At 46.0% G+C, this 20,335-nt stretch overlaps 1 protein-coding gene across 4 annotated transcripts in view; it reads left to right on the forward strand.

The window, feature by feature from the left end:
* Positions 1-20,335, forward strand: part of APIP (APAF1 interacting protein) — a 159,721-nt gene that overhangs the window by 132,102 nt on the left and 7,284 nt on the right. For all 4 annotated transcript variants that reach the window (XM_069221844.1, XM_069221840.1, XM_069221842.1 and 1 more), the window contains one exon: positions 1,973-2,108. In XM_069221844.1, coding sequence (XP_069077945.1) covers positions 1,973-2,108 — 136 coding nt within the window. The remainder of the gene's footprint in view (positions 1-1,972; positions 2,109-20,335) is intronic.

The raw sequence follows: 20,335 nt of genomic DNA on the forward strand, positions 1-20,335 counted from the left end.
AGGATGACAGTTGGGCTCTTTGTGAATTCATTCTAGACAGTCACACAAAAGAAGCTAAGGTGTGTCCTGCTTTTTTTGATGGGACATCCTGAGCTAGAGTGGTGGGAGTAGCTGGCACTTGCACCTGAATAGGGCTGTTCCTGTCCCCACACAAAGCAGCCTCCAAACCTCTGGAGTGTGTCTGGGGCGCAGGTCAGGCAAAGGCAGGGTCTTGTGCACTACAAAGACTTCTCTTTGAAGTTTGCCTACTTCAAAGCCAGAAATGGGTATACGTACTCGACCTTTGACACCACAAAGTTAGAATCCTTCTGGACTGGCGACCTTCTGGCAGGAAGAAGAGCTGGATGCTGTAGGAGGGACTGCCGCTCTCTGCCTGTTGCTTTGTTGTGCTGGCTGTTGCTCGCTGCTTCTGTCCTGCTGTGAACAGATGCTTACAGTGTAAGTAACATTTTCTTCAGGGGTGTTACCGAAGAGTTTTACTTTCTATAGTTAGGGAATCCAGAGTGTTTGAAAGGGAACCAGAAAAGAGGGAGGGGGGAAGATGAGAGGGGGAAACTGGGAGGAAAAACACAGGATTAGGTAGATTGTGCTACATCACATGGTAGCTTGAAATGTATTCTGGAGGTAGTGTTGTTTCTGCTGATTGTCAGTCTTTTTTCCTTTGAGTAAAATATTATTCACACTGTTGCAATGTCTGCTCATGTTAAGATATTTACGCTTTTGGAAATAATTACTATAGTGCACTTGTAGTTTAAAAATAATTTTATTTCCCCACAGAGATATTTTTCCTTGTGTGAAATTTATTTTAGTATTACCCACTAGTTTTTTTTCCCGGTTGTTCCCACCCTACTGCCACCAAAGATACAGATTTACTGCTGACCTTGATGCATGTAAATCCCAGCGGTATCCCTATCCCTGGCAAGATTGCACCTTAAAAGTGTTGATATAGCCCACACCCTTGCAAGTTTGTAGGTGTTGCCTACTCACCAACCCTGCTAGCAGATTCAACCTCACATAATATTGCAACATACGGATATAACATTAGATGCGAATACATCTTTGTGAGTGCTTGTTCATGTTTTGTGACTGCTGACTGTGAATTTGCACTCATAACATTAAATCCAAAAAGCTCTGCGAGCACAGCTCTTACATCGGTTCTCTGAACCAATTAACTGCTCCATGTAATTTAGGAGTATCTGCGGAATACATTTGTGCACTTCAGCTTTTGTATATGTTAAATATTATTAGAGCGTTGGAATGTTGGGCGCTCTATTGAAGACAATGAATGGGCCTTGGGCTTATAATGGTTGGTATAAGCCTTCTGCTCCAACATTCCAATGGTTGCCATTCTCTTTCTCCCTTTTTAATTTAAAATACTCTACCCTCAGTGGGTTGAATGCTCTAATAGCTTTAGAGCCCCTCTTCCTCGGGCTATACCAGTTCTGGTTCAGGGCCTTTAACAACCAGTACAGCCGTCAGCAGTGAGCTATTATAGTATCTGAATGAAAGCATGCATGCGAAAAAAAATAGAGGTGGTTACATTGGAAGCAAATGTGTGCTAAAACATGCGCTACAACATGTGCTAAAACATGGTTCTACATGATAGCCAGACCTCCATGGCAATCCTGCAGTCTTTAAATTCCCAAGTTCATTTTAAGAATATTTTCTCCAGTGCTGTCAATGTTTTTAAAGGAGCAGTGTTCCGAAGTTTCTCACTTTGTTGTATTTGTGCATTTTTGTTTGTGCAAATTTGTGCTCAGACAATACAGACCCAACAATAAGATATGGGTTATAGAATTAAGTGGAAATGGAAACATATGCTCCAACGAAAAATGGTTGTGTGCACAAAAACTGGGCTTAAATTGTCAATTATTATGAATTCAGTGCATATTATGGAGCAGTGTCTGATATATGTCACCTTGTATTAAGAGGTTGTTAGCCACTCATCTGTTTCTTTCCTCTTCCACCTCAGGGGCTGGAGCAGTCATCCACACTCATTCCAAGTCTGCAGTGATGGCCACTCTCCTCTTTCCTGGGAAGGAGTTCCGCATCACACACCAGGAGATGATAAAGGGCATCAAGAAAGGGACTTCCGGAGGCTACTACAGGTACATGCCCACTGGTCAGACCTGCTCCGTGGACAGCGGTCCGCACCATGTCATCCTATCACCTTCTCCATATAGTATGTCCTTAGCCATCAGTGGTGGCCGAGAAGATACTAGGACATCGAACAGGGTCACAAGGGAGATGTACCCCACGCTTTTGTTTCTGTTACATCAAGAGCAACAAGCTGGACTTAAAATGACAGCATTATTTAAGTTGTTTAGTATTAATATTGCCCTCTGTTGGCAATATTGTATAGTTTTTTAAATACTTTATATATTTTTCTAATTATATTTATTGATATATTATTTTTCTGTGTATACACCACCTGCAAGAAAATGCATTTATAGTGAAAGTAAAGTGAACAACTGCATATAAAATAAGATAAGACATATGTTCTATTAAAATAAAAGCAATAAAAATCTTTGACAGCTAGACGGGAACAGTAGCTTTAGAAAGAAAAGTAAGAAGTCATAGACAAGTAAAAGAAGGAATGCAGTCATCCAAAAGTATTTAAGTATGCAACTCGTAGAAATGACTCCAAATTTCTTTATGTAAAGCCCTTCTTTGCATTTCTAATACATGACACATTTATGACAGTAAGAGTGGGCTTTCCATCTGTTCCTTAACATATTTAGATTTAATAGATTAACGTTGTTTTCAAGATCTATTTCTTGGCGACCATAAAGTATGAAGCAGACATTGTTTTGAATGTTTTATAATGTTATTCCCTCACCCCTGAGAACTTCTGGCCTCCACACTCACTTATGTTCTAGTAAACACCTGTCACCCATCACTGAAACACGTGTGAGGTGGCTTGTGCACGGTTGTTGGTCCAAACAGCCTAGTTCCCAGTCTACACTACCCTGCAACACTCACTGAAACAAAAACTTGTCTTTGTTATACACCCAGACCACACCTGTTGGTGCAGCCAAGGCTTCTCAAGCCAGCAACTGATACTTTTGAGACTTTTCGTGACTTAATTTTGCCCCTGTTTGATGTCAGTCTACCCTTCAAGAAACTTCATCAATAACTTCTCGGACCCTTAAGGCGAAACAAACTTCTGCACCTCCCCATCAGTGCCTTTTTTCTGTCTGTATTTGGTTATTTATATGGTGCAAACGTAGCCAAAACCCAGCGAAGGTCTGCACAGGCTAACCGGCAAAGGTACTGGTTGTGAATCCAGGGGAAGCTGTGTTCAGAGAGTGTAGTTGGACTGTTACTTTGCCTTAATGCAGGATTCTTACAAGGTTTGTATATTCAGCTCTTTCCTGAACTGGCTGGGCAGTCCTGATGGACATAGGGATGTCTCTTCTGCTCCTAAGTGCACAAATGGAGAAGTCCTGTTACCTTGTGTTTTTCTTTTTCGCACTTGTTTGCCTCCAGTCTTACCAGGTCCTGGCAGTGGGTGTGCCGAGAGCCATTATAGATGGTAAGATTGTTATCAAAATAGGCAAGTATGACAGGTGCGATGGCTTTCCAAATTATGTAACTGGCTTTGGCGATGGTGTTGGCCAGTTAGAGGAGGCCCTGGAGTTCCATCATGGTGGATTTGTGTGGTTACATTACTTTAGAGCCTTGATGAGGCATGCTGCTCTATGCCCATTAAAGTGCCAGTGTGGTGTCTGGCTTGCCTTGGAGCAAGATGTTGCCACGCGAAACATGTCGACCTTAGCATAGAGGTACTATATGAATCATAGTCCCCTAGGTTTTGTTTTCTGAGAGCCACTTGATCATTGTACTCTTGCGTGCCTCTCACTGATATATTATTTTAATCTTGGTCTTCATCCACCCCACACTGATTAAAATTATGTTTTGGCGCGATGAATAACCAATTTTAACTCTTCTCTCTGTTCTCTCCATCTACTTTGAGTGTAGGTTAACACACTTAATTAAGTAGAACAGTACAGCTTAAGAGCCCCCTCGGGGAGCCCACTAGGCGTTGCAGTGCCGGCCTGGTGAGGAGCATTTCCCGATGATGATGCTAGTCATCCATTGTGATGCTTGAGGGCTCTTGCTCCTGAGACTACAGGTCCCTTAGGAGGCCAGAGTATTTTGGAACAGTGTACTCTAATTTATAGGATTATAGTTGGGAGACTGTACACTGGACCACATAATCTCCCGGTCCCTCCCACCCCCCCTTGCATATATATCCAGCAAGCGTGCCAGCACTGAAACGTGAGGAGCGAGGTGGTGCATGATGACCGATATGGTGCAGAGTTTATGTGAGGTGGAGTACTCCAGAATAAAGCCTGATTGATCCAGGCGAACACTTAGTGGTAGTAGGGGGGGGTCAGGTGATTCGCCAACACTTTGGCTTATCTCTTAGTATCAACATTGATAAGTGATAGGGGTCTGTAGGAGTCGCAGTGCCCGGCCGGCTTGTCTGGCTTGAGTAGGGTGATAATGACGGCTTCTCTCAGTGTGGGAGGGGTAGCATCCCGGTGACCACAGAATCAGCAACAAATGGGGGCAAGGAGAGTAGCAAACTCTATAAAAGCCGGTGGTCAGACTGTCTAGTCCCAGCGCGTTGTCTCCTGGGATGAGATTTATCACCTATATGATCTCGTCCACTGTTATTGGTGCAGCTACAGACTCACGGTGTGCAAGGTCTTACCATAACAGTTGTATGGCCTTGAAATATGGGGTTAACTCAGACTGGTCTGGTTTAACTGTTAGCTGGTATAGGTTGGAGTAGAAGATCGACGTCACTTCTAGGACCTCCATAGGTTAGGAGACTGGCGGTGAGTTACAATCGAGAAGTTGTGTCACGTATGTGGATGCATGTGGCTTACAAAGAATGCCCGCAAGTTTCTTGCTCAGACACTCCCCCTCACCAAATTTGCGATCATGAATTGTTTTAAATAAATAATGTGTGTCTCTAGTCGCTTCTTTGCAGTGCTCTGATATTTTGTTGCGGATACTGGCTAGAATAGAAGAGTCCTCGAATTAAAAGTATTTCAATTCTAGCATACGGATCTCACGCTCAGAACGTGCCAGGTTGGAGGGGATGACCTTGAGAACTCCAGATTGCTGGGCTATGCAGGGCCCTCTGATAACCACTTTGTACGACTCCCACAGTGTGGAAGGAGATTGGACTGCACCTTTGTTAGGTTAAAAGTATTCTCTTATGGCTGATCGGATTCCCTCGCGGAATGCCATGTCATGTATTGCTCCTGGTGGGAGCCTCCACGTGAATGCCCTCGGTGGGACCTGCTGGATTTGTAGTGTTAACATGACTGGTGCGTGGTCTGAAAGTGTACCCAGGTATAAGCGTCTCTCGACAACAGCCAGAAGTCTATTTCAGGCCAGGTATTCCGGTCTGCCAAGAGGCATGTGCCTTCATGGGATGTGTGGTGTGTGTGCGTCTCTATATACCCAGGAGATAGTTGTCAAGTATTATAGCATTTAAGGCTCTCGCAGCCTTGGGGCGGTGGGCTTTTGACGGTGCCATGACGGTCAATTTGGTCTTGTAGCACCACGTTAAAGTCTCCGCCCCCATATAATCAAACATGGACCCAGCTCAGAGATCAAACTCCATATCCCGTAGAAGAAATCTGGATCATTTGCATATGTGTGCAAAAACCACTGGGTTTCTGTGCAATGTACCTGTGAGTATAATATAACCTTCTTTGACTATAGTCATGTGGAAAAGCTGCCAATGCTAACCTCTTCGTAACCGAATAGCAACCCCTCTGTCATAATTAGAGTAGGCTGAGGCTCCACACACCAGCGGGCCCGTAGGCTGGTAGTCATTGCATTGGCTAGATGAGTCTCCTGCAGGAAGATTATGTCAATTTTATGTCTAATGTGGTAGGAGTTGCACCAGGTGTGTTTTTCTGTGACCATTGAGCCCTCAAATATTCCATGTGATGCAGGTTATTGTGGCAATACTAACTGCTACTGCTCAAATGTTTGAGACCAAATAACGTGCAGTAAGTAGGATGAGTAGAGACATGTATGCCTTGTGTGGTAAGCGTGGCTTATTCTGTGGTGACAATGCTAAAAAAACAAAAAACAATAATAAAAACAATCTGTACATCACCCCTTCCACACCAAGTCCCCCCTCTTGGTTGAGTAGACGTAACCCCTCTCCCATTAAAACAAGACATTAATGGAGAACAATTTGGGAACCATCCCTGGAGGTGTAGATTGACCGGGCATGCTCCCCTGCCAGAAGAGCTGGGTGGCTGAACAAAGTACAGTTGGGGCCATCATGGCACTGCATGATCACTAGATGTACACTTCCTGGATAATCGTAGCTGAAGGTAGCAATGTTAGGTGGGCACATAACCTCCTGAAGTACAGAGCCCGGTAGATTTAGAGTGTTCAGGCGCTCCCCAAAGATGGGAGGTACTGGTCTCTGGAGTTATAATGATGAGTGAAATTAGTCCATGGAATGCATCGAGTTTCCCCTGATTCCCCCCCCCCCCCGTGGCGTGCTTGGCTAATTTCAGTGAAATAGTGGAGTTTGTCTTTAGTTGTAATCCTAAATTTGGCTGTGTATCATAAGGCATATGGGACATGACTTTTCTGCACTGCGAGGGTGAAGTCCGGAAAGAAAGAAATGTTGCTACCCTGGTATTGTAGGGGGCCTTGCTCATGGCCCGCCGTAGCACCACCGTGTCTCAGTCCTTGTAATTTAGAAGGCGATGTGAGTGTTGTGTTGCAGACCTGAGCCCCGCTACACCCGGGAATTTACCAGGGGGCACAAGGAGGCCCAGGGAGCGTTCTCACCAGGAGAATAGCAAATCTTTCAGAAGGCACAGCTGGTCTGGTGGATGTTCACAGTTCATGTCCTGAGGCAGTCCTGCGTGAGTATGGGCCCCCACTGTCTCCCACCACGTGTCAGTTTTCTGATGGCAGGTACAGTCTCACATGGTGGTTAGCTCTGAGTCCACGTGCATATCTATTAGGCTGTATTATAGCAGGTAGAATAGCCTTCCAGTTATACATTTGGCAGGGCATGCAGCTACCTATGAAGCATGGTAGGGAGTTGCTGTTCATGAACAAAATAGTGCCAATCCTATATGCAGTTAAGTATGCAGACATGCGGACAGGGTGCTGGCAAAAGGAACATTATGTTTATAGACTCACCACAGCCCAGTAAGGGAGGTGCGTCTCTTTACTATTTTTTGAGGCCCCTCACCTGGAAGGGGACAGCACCGCCGGTCCAACCTCTCGGGAGCCACCGGCAGCACGTCACACAGTCAGACCACGGCAGCCCACACCACACTGCCCACCAGCCCCTCCCAGAGCTGATCAGTTCTTCGGGCAAGCACCAATGGCATGGGACCGCCACGGCATTTGGAACTCTGCGGTGGGCGCCGCATAACCACATCCCACGTGGGCCACACCCAGGCTGGGCAGCCATGGCTCACGATACCGTCCCCAGGCAGGCACACAAGGTAAGTCCCTGAGTATTGAGGACAACGCTGGCAGCCCATGCAGCTCAATTTTGAATATCCCGGGTCCAGCGGTGCTCGAGTACGCAGCTACACCGCCACACCATCATCTTCCCCACCAGGCCCGCCGGCCCACAGATAACAGGCAAGCATGGCAGCGGGCCTGCAGGTGCAAGAGACAGTCGACAGCTGCCAGATATAGAGAATGTTTGATCGGGCAGGTTCTGGATTATTTTCCAGCATGCCTGGCGGTCCCAATGGTGCGGATATTCTGTTTGGCTGGCAGAGCCACTCTAAAGTATGCAGCAATCCGCTCAGTCAGGCCCCGCCCGCCTCTAAGCCTCTTCAGTTTGCCCTCTGATCATCATGGGCATCCAGGGGCAGGCAGGGTACTCCATCACCTCAGCAATGGAGGTCAATCACATTCGACCTCTGGGTTCCCCAGATTTTCCAAAATATCTACTCCCTCCCCTTTATGAATACCCCTCCACCCATGCCATCCACTAGCAACTGAGGACTACATCTTATTACTCCGCCAGGAAGTGGCAGCTCTCTTGGCCAAGGGAGTCATAGAGAGGGTGCCGGCATCAAAAGTAGCTTGTGGATGTTATTCCTGCTACTTTCTGGTGCCCAAGAAGGACAGTGGCCTTCGTCCTATCCTACACCTTCTACCTCAATTCATTCCTAAAAAAGGAGGAATTCCTGCTCGGTCAAGTCCTGTTTTCCCTGGACCCGGGAGACTGGATGGTAGCGTTACACTTGCAGGACGCATACTTCCACATTTCCGTCCTGCTTGCCCCCAGACGTTACCTTAGGTTCACTGTAGAACACGAGCACATTCAGTTCACTGTGTTCCCCTTTGGGCTGTCCAGCGCCCCTCAGGTATTCACCAACATGATGGTTGTGGTTGCAGCTCATCTGCAGAGATCAGGGGTGCCAGTCTTCCTCTATCTCGACGACGGGTTCCCACCTTCAGACTATAATGGACCTCCTGCATTCATTGGGGTTCACTATCAACGTGCTGAAGTCCCACCTGATCCCTTTGGTGTCTGACGCTAGCTTTAATCGGTGCTGTTCTGGACACACTGCAGTTTCGGGCTTATCCTCCCAAGGGATGAGTCCAGGATATTCAGGCTGTGGATACAGATATTTCAGCCTCTATCCTAGAATTCGGTGAGACTGACTCTGAGGATGGTGAGTGTCATGGCTCCTGCATCCTGCTTGTAACGCATGCTGACTGCATATATGGGCTCTGCAGTGGGACCTGAAGTTCCAGTGGACGTAGCATCTGGGGGATCTCTCCAACATGGTCCAGATCTCAGAGGGCAATGCAAAAGATATGCAGTGGTGGCTGACGAACCACGATTGGGTCAGTGGCAGACCCCCTCTCCCTTCCCCAACCAGCTCTGATAGTAGTGACAGACGCATCACTCTTGGGCTGTGGCTGTCTTCTGGGAGAAGTGGAGATCGGAGACGTGCGGAAATGGGCTGTGCAACTTCACTGTGTAATACACTTACCATCCCTTTTAGGACCTTTATGGTTTTTCTGTAAAACCCTCAGCTCACCCCTGTGTAGCTGTGGCACTCAGCAGCAAGGCTTACACAGAAGAACAAGTGTAAAGCATTTAAACAGCACCAAATCAATTGAAGAAGAAATTGACATGACACTCAAGAAATTCAACACACATTTATAAAAATAGATTGTATTTTTGAAAGAATTTAGAAACTAGAATGAAACAAAATCCACTCAAGGGTTCCAGAGATATAGATTGTACAAGGAATAATGAATCACAGCAGTTTCACTCAACTGTGAACAAACCTTGGCAAAGTCAGTAAACTGGACGCTTGAAAACTTTTTCAAAGAAAACTTAGGTAATTGTCAATGCAGTTAGTAGAATGCTTGGGTGACCAACTTTAGCGGAGAGCTAGTCAGGGGGACAGCAAGGTCCTCAGGAACAGTTACCTTCACAAAGGGAGTAGTTCTTCAACACATCAAAGCATTTTATGAACCTTGCAATGGTTTCCTATGGATTGGTCCTGATGCAAGGGATGGAGGATGCTGACAACGCTTTAAGGATGCTATGAATGCGGCGCGGTCAGCTGGGCTCTTCCTGCAGGGATTGCTTGGTCCACGGAAGTGGTGAAGGCTCCTGGGGACACAGTTGATATCCTATAAAAGTCCTCTCCAGTTTGGCCAAAGTCCAGTCGCTACTGGGCTTCCAGTCACTCACAGTCCAATCCCTCCTAACTCTCCCTCAGTGGGTCCTAGCAACTCTTCAACAGCACTCCAGGTTCAGCGAACTCTGGTGCTTCTCTGCTGTGAGTCATAGTCCTGGGTCCTGCATGGCAGTGGTGGTCGCAGCTTAAAGACTTTGGACTACCAAATTGCCCCAGCAGGCTTTTTCATCTGCCGTGTCCCTGTGCTGTACACATGAGGCCAGTCAGCTGGCCATTGGAGTCTCTTGACTTGACTGAGCTCTGGAGACAGCTTCTCGTTGAGCAGGATACGGCAGGCACAGTCCCTCTCTTCGCTAGCCACCAGTTGCAGCAGCTGCAGTCTTCAAGGGTGCAGTCTCTCTTTTCTGCTCCCTCTTTGTGGTAGAGCAATCCTTGCTCAGTCCTTTCAAGTCGGTCGAGATCTGAAGTCTGGGTGCCAGGGCTTGCCCTCTTTATAATCGGAAAGTGACATTTAGGGCCAGATGCGGTTGGTAGCCAATGGGGGAAACCTGTTTGGCTTTCCATGCCAGCTTGTCTACCTCAACAGTAGGGCAACCCTGCCCCCTGGTGTTGCACATTTGCCCTTTAAAGGCGGCTTCACCTTTGAAGCCTGCCTTTTGGGGCTCATACCCAAGTGGCTTCCCTGCAGGAGGGACATGACACCTCCCTTGCCTGCTATCCCTCATTCTTCTCCTTCCTGAGAGTCGTTGGCACATCTCTCCAGAAGGGCAGAATCTGTCTGTCTCATGGAGCAGGCTCCATGTATGCACAGGAAGGCATAGGAGTTTAAAGGCAACAATGTGGCAGCTTTGCTGAAGCTCCACATTTCAACAAGTTCCATTCATTTCGACTTGAGATACAAATCAGGCTTAATGTAATGAGTTGTTTAATACCGCCTACTTTGGTGGCGTGTACCCTGTACTGACCAATTGGGTGACCACGTCTTCCCACAGTTACAGCAGTAGTGTTGCGTGTTTTACTATCAGGACATGCAAAGTACATGTTGCACCTTGCCTTCAGGGCTCAGTAGGCCCGCCAGAGGGGTGACTTACATACATGTCACGGAAAGTGGTGGCTTTGCCTTTGCTTTCAATGGCAACTTCAGTCTAGCAGTGCACAACTGCTGTACCAGTCTGCCGTGGCAGGCTGGGGGACTTGTTTTACTTGGGGAACCGCCAGCGTGGCACCACCAGCACTGGAAGACCTGGGGTATCCCCTCTAACTTTCCCTGGGTACAAGGATACCATTTATTAGGGACTTACAGGTAAGTTAGCCATTTCCAATTCGACATATGCTTTAGGGTCAGGGCACTGGCACTGAAGTCTGGTTAGCAGTGCACTCTCAGAGTCAAAAAACTAGCACCATCAGTCGAAAAACTTGGAGGTGACTATACAAAAAAAGGGGCATTTCCTTACAAGAGGACTTTGTTCTCCGGCAGAACTCCAAGCGATCCGGTTGGAATTAAAGGCCTTTCTACCCTCCATTAAGGGAAGAATAGTGCAGGTGTTCATGGACAACACTACCGCCTTGTGGTATTGCAACAAACAGGGCGGGTGGGGTTGTCGATCCTCTGTTCCTCTGGACATGGCTGGAATGTCATGGCATTTTCCTGGTGGTTCAACACCTGACAGGCTCTCTGAACACCAGAACGGACAAACTCAGCCGAAGGAAGCTAGTGGATCACGAGTGACATCTTCACTCTAGGTGATGAAAGTTCTCTTTCAGCCATGGAAAGAGCTTTGGTTAGATCTGTTCACCACCGCAGAGAACGCGCAATGCCATCAGTTCTGCACATTGGAGTTTCCAAGGCAGCTCTCGTTCTGAGCATTCACCAGGAGTTAAGCAGCACAAGCGTGGTAGTGGGAGCATACTGTCTAGTTATCACTAGTAGTGAACAGGGCCTTTTACCCTGTGTGAGTGAGGCCTACAGGCTCCATCACCTTTTTAAAAGTTCTACCTCTGTGTGCTTAACTCGCACTTGGCCTACATCTGATAGATGTGGAATGCTGAATAGCGCATTAGTAGTGACTCTGCATTGGTTGTATATATGTTCGGAAGGTGTACAGAACCAGGGTGGTGAAGGAGATGTGCAGTACATGTGTGGTTAGTACATGTGCAGGGTGTATGTAAGCCAGCGAGGAATACATTATATGAGAGATGTAGTGCGTGCTCAAGGACAGCATGTACTTGGTGTATGTTTGCTTGCGTGAAGTACTATACATGAAGGCTGAAGAGTTGTGAAATGCGCACATAGTGACTGTGTGTGCTGGCAGTGCATGTGCTTTAAAATAAGATACCTGGGTTCTAGATAGAAAAGCTCAAGTGCTGAACAGTGCACGCAGACTGAGCGTGTTTGCTGAATTCATGTCTACATGTTAGGGTACAATGCAGATATTAGTGCTTAACAGAGAGTGTACTACGAATGTACACTGAGTGAGTGTGCCTGCAATGCTACAAGGGTTCAATTTTGGGAGGCCAAGGCCTGCTTGGTGAAGACATGTGGAGGAGAGGAAGTCCCCTCACAGATTTGTACTAAGCTGCATTCCTCGGAGGTAGGTGGGGACACGCTGGAGGGGAAAGGATGAAACTCCTTTTGTATTTCCGCAGGCTGATGTTTGATTCTGTGATAGAGCACAAGGAAAGGGCCTGGAAACATCTCAGGAAGGGAGATGGGGCTGATAAAACGATTACAAAGAATAGAGCTTGGGGTATGGGATTAACCTTTTGATGCACACCGTGGCTGACATCCAGGTGTGAACTCTGGTCACTCTCGTGAAATGTGTTGTGGACGTTCGGCTTCAGAGTCATGCCTACTACGACAGACATCCTTCATGGTTTACACTGCACTATACACATGGCACACTGTGCTACATTAATTCCTTCCATACACATACTCATCTGCTGTGCGAAATTCATTCTAACATGGAGTCTGTGCCCATGCGCATTATCCACTGAGGGAGGAGTCCCAGTACATGCTCGACTTGAAACACTTAGTTGAAGAAAAACAACCTGCAAAGGTCTTAGCCCAACACTAGATGGCAGGAGTATGCACAGCATGTAAATCTAGGTGCTGCAATCAGATGCTTACATATTAACATTTCCCTTACCCACTCTAGTGATATAGGCTGTCATAGTCACTGGGGCCCTTTTCTACATCCAGTCTCCTCTTCAGAAACTCAGTAATCAAGTGGACAAAATCATGTAATGCAAAGATATTAGGGAAAAAAAAAATACATGCAGTAAAAATATATTAAGCCATTCTAAAAGGCAGGAAATTCCTTTATTACTGTAACAAATGTACTATTTTTCATGAAGTTGAAAAAGACAGACTCAAGCTGCTCACTTATTCAACAGCACATAAAAAAAAAAACGGTATTACTTGTTGGTCGTCTTATTGGCAAACTATCCTCAACATTCACATTTGACGTCTGTTTTTGAGCTCTCCTGTTTCATCCCCATATCTCCGACACAAAGAAGTCTTCCTCGATTGAATATATAAAAGCTGTGATCCTGAAAGCAAAACCATCTGCTAGCAAAGGGAAATGCATGATAGACACTGTTTATTTGTTGATCCCAATAATTAATAAAATAGTTCACGCCTCCTTCACCAAGCACATCTGGATTAATCCACTAATTAAAAAAGAGCCCTTGATCCCTCTTTCTAAGCCTCTCACCCTCCTGAGCCTCCCACGCCCATTTCCCACCCAAATCTTGGTTTCGCTGTCAGCGAGTTGAGTTTGTCATCGGCAAGTTGATGGCTCTAGTGGCCCTTCCCTATTCCACGCAATACTAACTCCTCTTGACTTGGCTGACGTTTGTGTTTCTGCGTTCCTTGCCTCATGGTTTAGTAGTTCTTGCAGCACTAATGCAGTGACACTGCAAGTGTGTGCTGTTGGCTTTTACTCAAAATAATTAAGCATTGAGAGCTGAATCTCCTCTGAAATGCACAACTTGATACCCCTTTATGGAGACCTAAAGAATACTTCTCCTAATGCGTCTTCACCAGTCAGTCCCTTACCTTTTGATTCGCAAAAATTCTAAACCAAGCTCTAGTTTTGGCAGATCTAAGTGCTCAAGGTGTTTGAGATCACTGGGACGCCTCCATCTCTCAACTGACACAGCTTTTTTGCCAGCAAAGATTTCATTAGAAGCCACTAATCTTGTTTGTGTATCTTCGCTTGTGTGCCAAGTAAACAGGCACACTTGTGTCCTGTTTGCTTTGGGTCCCAGTGTCTGTTGGACAGGCCAGCTATTTCATAAACAGTAGGAGCTGCTGCACGCCCAGGTGTGTGCGCTCTTAATTAGTTCACATTTAATCGGGAAATGACAACAGACAAGGTTGTATCATTGTGACGCCATTTATCCATCCCTCACCTGTCTTTTTTACAAGCAGAGCCCAGTGGAACATTTGAACCTAGGATTAAAAAATAAATATGCTCTTGGTTCCCAACAGCGTTCACCACTTCTCTGCTTCCACATGCCTTCATATCAGCGCAACCTTGCAAGAGATTATTTTCTATAGCTCCCTGTCTACTACTAAATTGCAGTCCATAATGTTTTTGTTTCATTGTTTCCGGTATGCAAACTAGAGGTTTTTCAAATGCTGTGAGCCAAATAGCCAACGCCAAGTGCTTCTAGTAAATAGTTTTTTTGTTCATGCATCTTGTTCCTCTATTAAACTACCAATTATTTTCGTTATTGCCTGCTGAAGGATGTCGTGAGGGCGTTTGGGGGTGCAAAACCACAAGGAGCGTTTGGACAAATAAAGTGGGAGCACTCTGTTATACATTTTTGGAAGGTTTGGGTCAGTGATGTGACAAAAGACCATTAGAAGGTGGGTTGGATAATGGTGGCATAATAACTTACTGATGAAGGCTGCTAGATACTCAGAAGGTATTGGTCACAGTTGATCCGGACACCAGTACTATGAGATAAGTGGTAATGGTGTATGAGGTGCTAGCGTAATAAGATTATTTGAGAAGGAGAGTGGGGCAATGATGTCATAACGTATTGGGGCAGGCAATAATTTTAGTTCTAAAAGACAATGGAAAAGGTACATGGGGTACTAATGTTGGGAAATAGCTTGGAAAGGTGGGTCTGACAGTGATGTCATGGAGTACTGAAGAAAGTGATGCTGCTGGTGCAAAACATTGGAGAAACAGTGTGGAGCTGATATCACAAGAGATTGCAGAAGGGCACTAGTAGCACAAGATGTTTTTGGAGATGGTTGGTGGGGACAATGTTGTCACTGAGAAGGTGGTTAGAAGTGAAGATATTACAATATATTGTTGGGATAGTTGGTTGGGGCACTGCTTTTACATATTCACTAGGTAAGGTCATTGTGGACACTAATATTTCAAGAACGTGTTGAAGAATGTGGGTAGGTACCCTAACAAGAGCTTAATATAGGTGGTTTCTTGGGCATATTTTAGACCTATCAGCCCTAGGGTGGTCTCCACCCTTGCACCGCCAACATTTTGCACACTCCCCTTCTGTTTGTTGAAATTTGTTTGTGTTTGCTTTAGGACTCTGTGTACTTTACTACTGCTAATCAATGCAAAAGTGCTTGTGCTCACACCCTAAAACATAGTAAAAATGGCCTACACCTAATTGGCACATTTAATTTACTTGTAAGCTAGTAAAGTGGTACAGCATATACCCAGGGCCTGTAAATTAAATGCTACTAGTCGGCCTGCAGCACTTGTTGTGCCATCTCCTCAAGTAGCCTTTTAAACTGTCTCAGGCCTGCCATTGCAGCCCGTGTGCAGTTCTAAACTGCCAATTCGATCTCGAAAGTTAAACCTACCAGAACTAAAACATCCTTTTCAATACATATAAGTCACCATAAGCTAGACTCTAAACAGCCCATAGGGCAGGGTGCAGTGTATTTAAAAAATTGGGCATGTACTTTTAAGTTTTACATGTCCAGGTATTGAAAAACTCTCAATTTGTTTGCCACTACTAGGAGGTCTACCTCTGCCACAGTACAACTTTGGGTGCCCTTATAAAGTGATAGCTTTTGTTTGGGACCAGGTAGAAATATGTTTGGTCTCTAAAGAATTGTAATTTAAAATCCTCTGTAATGGTAAATTGATATTTAATTCTCCTAACCAATCTGGTAAAAACTTCTTGCCACAGATTCCGTCCTCTAGAATTATCCCCAGGTGTCAGGCTGGATACAGATATTCTAGAGCAATACCCTTGCATGCCAGTAGGTGGTGTGGTTTGGCTCGGCGCCCCCACCGGAAGTGATGTGCATGGTGCCCATATATGTGCCAACCTAGCATGCCAACATTGGTTCTTTTCCTTCCGAACCAACCGGGGCATATCTGGAAGAGCTACCCCCGGTCTTTCATTACTGACCCTCTTTCGACTTTTTTGTCAAACCATTTTTGAGAAAAAAAATTCTCCTGGTGGGTTAGGGATGTTCTCAAAGAAACCAACTGATTTTAAATGGGTTTCAAACCCTGAAGTGACTGTTACAGGCAGATGTCTGTGAAAGACCCGCACTTGGTTTGTGGTGCTTGGAACAGGACCACGACTCCAAGGTCTGCGAGGACAGCCATTCCGTGAACCTGAAGATGCTGATGGAATGCTCCCTGAAGCTCCGCAATGTCGTACAACACACGAAGCTCTTGATCACGGTCACGCAGATAGTCTTGGGACCCTTTTCAGAGGCACTCCTGACAATTACCATCCCAGTCATTGCGCAAGTCCCACAAACTAAAGAGGTTGAAGCGACCTTCAAATTCTCCACGCCAGTCTAGGTCTTCAGGGGGGTGGAAATCAAAGGACACTGATCTCTGTTAGTGTCCCAGCTCCACATTAACCTGCTGAAGCAGTAGGCGATCCAACTGGCATTATAAACTTTTCTTCTTTCGATCAAGGGAAGGCAAGTTCATGTGTTCACAGCCAACTGGCACTCCAGCTAAGCGTGGTGGATTTGTGCCCCCTTTCACGAAGCCTTGCGTCTCTGCGCGTGGCTGAGACACCTTGGCATTTCATGGTTCAACACTGGTGGGCTCACTAAATGCCAGAGAGGACAAACTCAGTGGTCGATGTCTAGCGGGTCATGAATGACATGTCCATTTGGAGGTGATGTAAGGTATCTTCTGAGATTGGGGAGAGTCTTGGCTGCATGTGTTTTTCACTGCTGAGAACACACAATGTCAGCACTTCTTCATTAGAGTTTCCAAGGCAGTTCTTGCTTGGAGATGTTTTTTGTCTCAGGTGGAGCTCAGACCACCTGTACACCTTTCAGCTCATACCACTTCTGCCCAGAGTTCTCAGAAAGATCAGGAAGGACCCAAGTCATTCTTGTGGTTCTAGATTGAGGACAGAGTTTGGTGTCCTGAACTTCTGAATATGAGCATTAGTCTTCCGATCAAGCTACCCCTTTGGGGGGGCTTTTCTGTAGCAGCAGCAGAGGAAGGTCTAGTACTCAGACCTGCTCACTGTCCGCCTTCATGCGTGGAATTGAGCTGCAGCATTTTGCCGCATTTGACCTTCCCCTGAAGTCAGTAACATTATTTTGACTGCCAGGCGTCCCGCCACAGAGATGGCATATGCTTGCCATTGGGACAAGTTTGTCACATGGTGTGCATCCAAAATCATTGTTCCGCTTTCTGCACCCACAACCCAAGTTTTATTTTTTATTCTTTCTCTGGATCAGCAGGGCTGTGCTCTGGACACTGCTAAGGGTTACTTGTCTGCCATATCCGCTTTATTGCGATTGCCGGATCAATCGCAGCCTATTGTGACTTGCTTACTTCAAGGGCTACAGCACCCTTTTCCTTCAGGACCATTCATTATGCCCCAGTGGGACTTCATCCTGGTCTTAACCTTTCTCATATGTGTTCCCTTCAAGCCTCTGCACAACTGTCTGCTCTGCTCACTCACCATAAAAACGGCTTTTCTGGTGGCCATAACATCAGTCAGGAAGGCCATCAAACCGCAAGCAGTCTCTGTGTACCCTCCGTACATGACATTCTAGCCAAACAAACTGGTTCTTAGAACTGTGTTTCCTTCCCGCCGAATGTGATGACACCTTTCCATGTAGGCCAAAATATCACCTTGCCTACTTTCTTTGTTCTGCCCCACCCTTCTAAAGGAGAGGAACATCTCCATCGTCTGAACCCATAAGAGGGTTGTTGTCCTAAATCAATTGAACCAGAGAGTTCTGGGTGGATGTTCAACTGTTCGTTGGGTACGGCAGGGCAAAGAAAGGAAAGGCTGTGCAGAAATGGGCCATCTCACAATAGCTAGTGCTCTGCATTAAGATCTGCTATGCAATGGCCAAAAGGCAACTTCCTGAGAGTTTGCATGCTCATTTCACCAGAGCCAGGGCTGTGACCACTGTGTTAGCTTGTGGAATTCCTGCCCTGGACACCTGTCAGGCATCAATGTGGGCATCTTTACACATGTTCACCAAGCACTACTGCCTACGTGGTCAGGTCTGCCATGCTGTGTACTTTGCTTGTTCGGTCCTGCAGGAACTTTTGAACTAATCAGTTTGCAGATCCACCTCCAGGGAGGTACTGCTTGGGTTACGTATTCTAAGGTAACAAACGTGCAGCTAGATGTCTCTATCAGATGAAAAACTTATTAACCTTCGGTAGCCGCAGATGCCCATCCTCCGCACTCTGAAAATGGACTTCTGCATAGGGTCACCCTCTTGAAGCCTGTAGTAATGCACACAGGTCCATCTGCATTCTTTATGACTGCACTTCTGGCGTGGAAAGATCACAAAAAGAGACTGATGACGGAGCGTTGGCGCAGCGCCTATATAGGCACAGTACACATCCCTTCTGACGCGGACTAGTTTCACCACTTACTGGTGCCCATGGGTACTGCTCAAGAAATTCCGGATCCAGTCTGACGCCTGGGAATAATATTAAGGTAGGAAATGTGCGGCTAAATAGACTGTCTACCAGATAATGTGTCACTGAAGCTAAGCAGCTTGTTCTTTGGTGCCTATGTCCTTGGGCACTTGGCTGCGATTAGAGTAGTAGTTGGCCTCTGCGTATTTCTCCCAGATAGTATCACAAAGGTGGACTAGGTGGTTGCAGGATCAGAAGGCCAGAGCTGTTCCCTGTCCCACTTATATTTCAAAGGAGCTGCCTCATCACACTCGCAAAGAACCTCACACCAGTCTTTTATCACCCTACACTTCTTGGAGTCTAGGCAGGAACAAAGGAAATTCCAGAGCCAGCTGTGGAAGGAATACTCTAGAAGTTTCCTCCACTTCAAAGCTGGCACCAGGTATAAAAATAGCACCCTCAGACCCAAACTTCAGTTCACTCTCGGACCTGCTGAGGATCCGCAGAAGTGCTGCAGTGTACTTCAGAGGACTACTGTGCTGCTTCAGGCCTGCTTTGTACCTCAGAGGACTGCCCTGCTGCTACCAGAGGGTTGCCCTGCTGCTTGCAGCTTGCCTTGTGCCCTCAGAGGACCACCCACAGCTTGAGACTTGCCTTGTTGCTTGATCCACGGACTACCAGAGTGACTCAAAGGGTCAGGTCGCTGACCTCTTGTTCTGAGCTACAGGGACACAAGAGACCTCCCTGCAACTGCTCAGCTGTCCTGCTGCAAATGGACTTGCTGGAGTGAATTCCTAATCCCCAAAAGGTACCTCCCTAGGTCCTGTACCCTTGGTTGGCATTAGTGGAGCTCTTCCTGTGAAGAAAATGAGAAATCCTGCGAATGGGCCGGTTTGCACCAAGATCTTTCCACCGGTTGTGACTGCTAATGTGAAGCTCCAGTGAAACCAACTCTTCGTGCTACAGTGTAACTTTTCCCCCGGTCTAGCCCAACCAGGTGATCGCAAGTAGCGCTCTGTGCTTGTAGGCGCTGTAGTTACCTAAAACTTTGAAACTTCATATCTCCAGATCTTCTGTTTGGATTTCTGTTGTTCTCGTCTTATTTTATTTATAAAAAAATCTGTTTCTAAATTGGTATGGAGTTTTCACTTTATTACTGTTATGTGTTGCATAAATACTTTACGCATTGCTTTTAAGGTACGCCTTACTGCTTTTGTGCCAAGCTACTAGAGGATTAGACACAGGTTAATTTATTGACTTTTGTGGTTCACTTTAACAGGGATTGTGGTTGTTGATTTCCCCCCCTCAATCAAAAACACAATTTTCTACAGCATATATTCCACAAAAGATTTTTTGAAAGTCATGTTTTGGCACTGATGCCGTGAGATAATTGATAAAGGTGTCTGTGAGCATTGGTGTCACAAGTGATGACTGGATTATGTGGATGGATCTAAAATGATACAGCAAGCTATATGGTGAAAATGATTGAGGGCATTAATATAACAGAAGATAATTACCAATATAGTTGGGGGACACTGATGCCACAACATGACTAATTGTGCTATGAGTTTGGAATACTTCTGTCACAAGGACATATTTAACACAGTGGCATTCACATTAATTTCTCAAGGTATTACTGGAGACAGGAATGTGGGAGCTTTTGTCCCAAAGTGTGATTTGAGAAGAATAATGGAACATTTAGGTCCTAAGTGATTATTGGGAAAGAAAGGTGTTGAGATGCTCATGTCTTGAGCAGTATATTGTTGTCCATGGACTCATGTTTTGTTTACC

This window comes from Pleurodeles waltl, chromosome 3_1, assembly GCF_031143425.1.
Source record: "Pleurodeles waltl isolate 20211129_DDA chromosome 3_1, aPleWal1.hap1.20221129, whole genome shotgun sequence".
NCBI lineage: Eukaryota > Metazoa > Chordata > Amphibia > Caudata > Salamandridae > Pleurodeles > Pleurodeles waltl.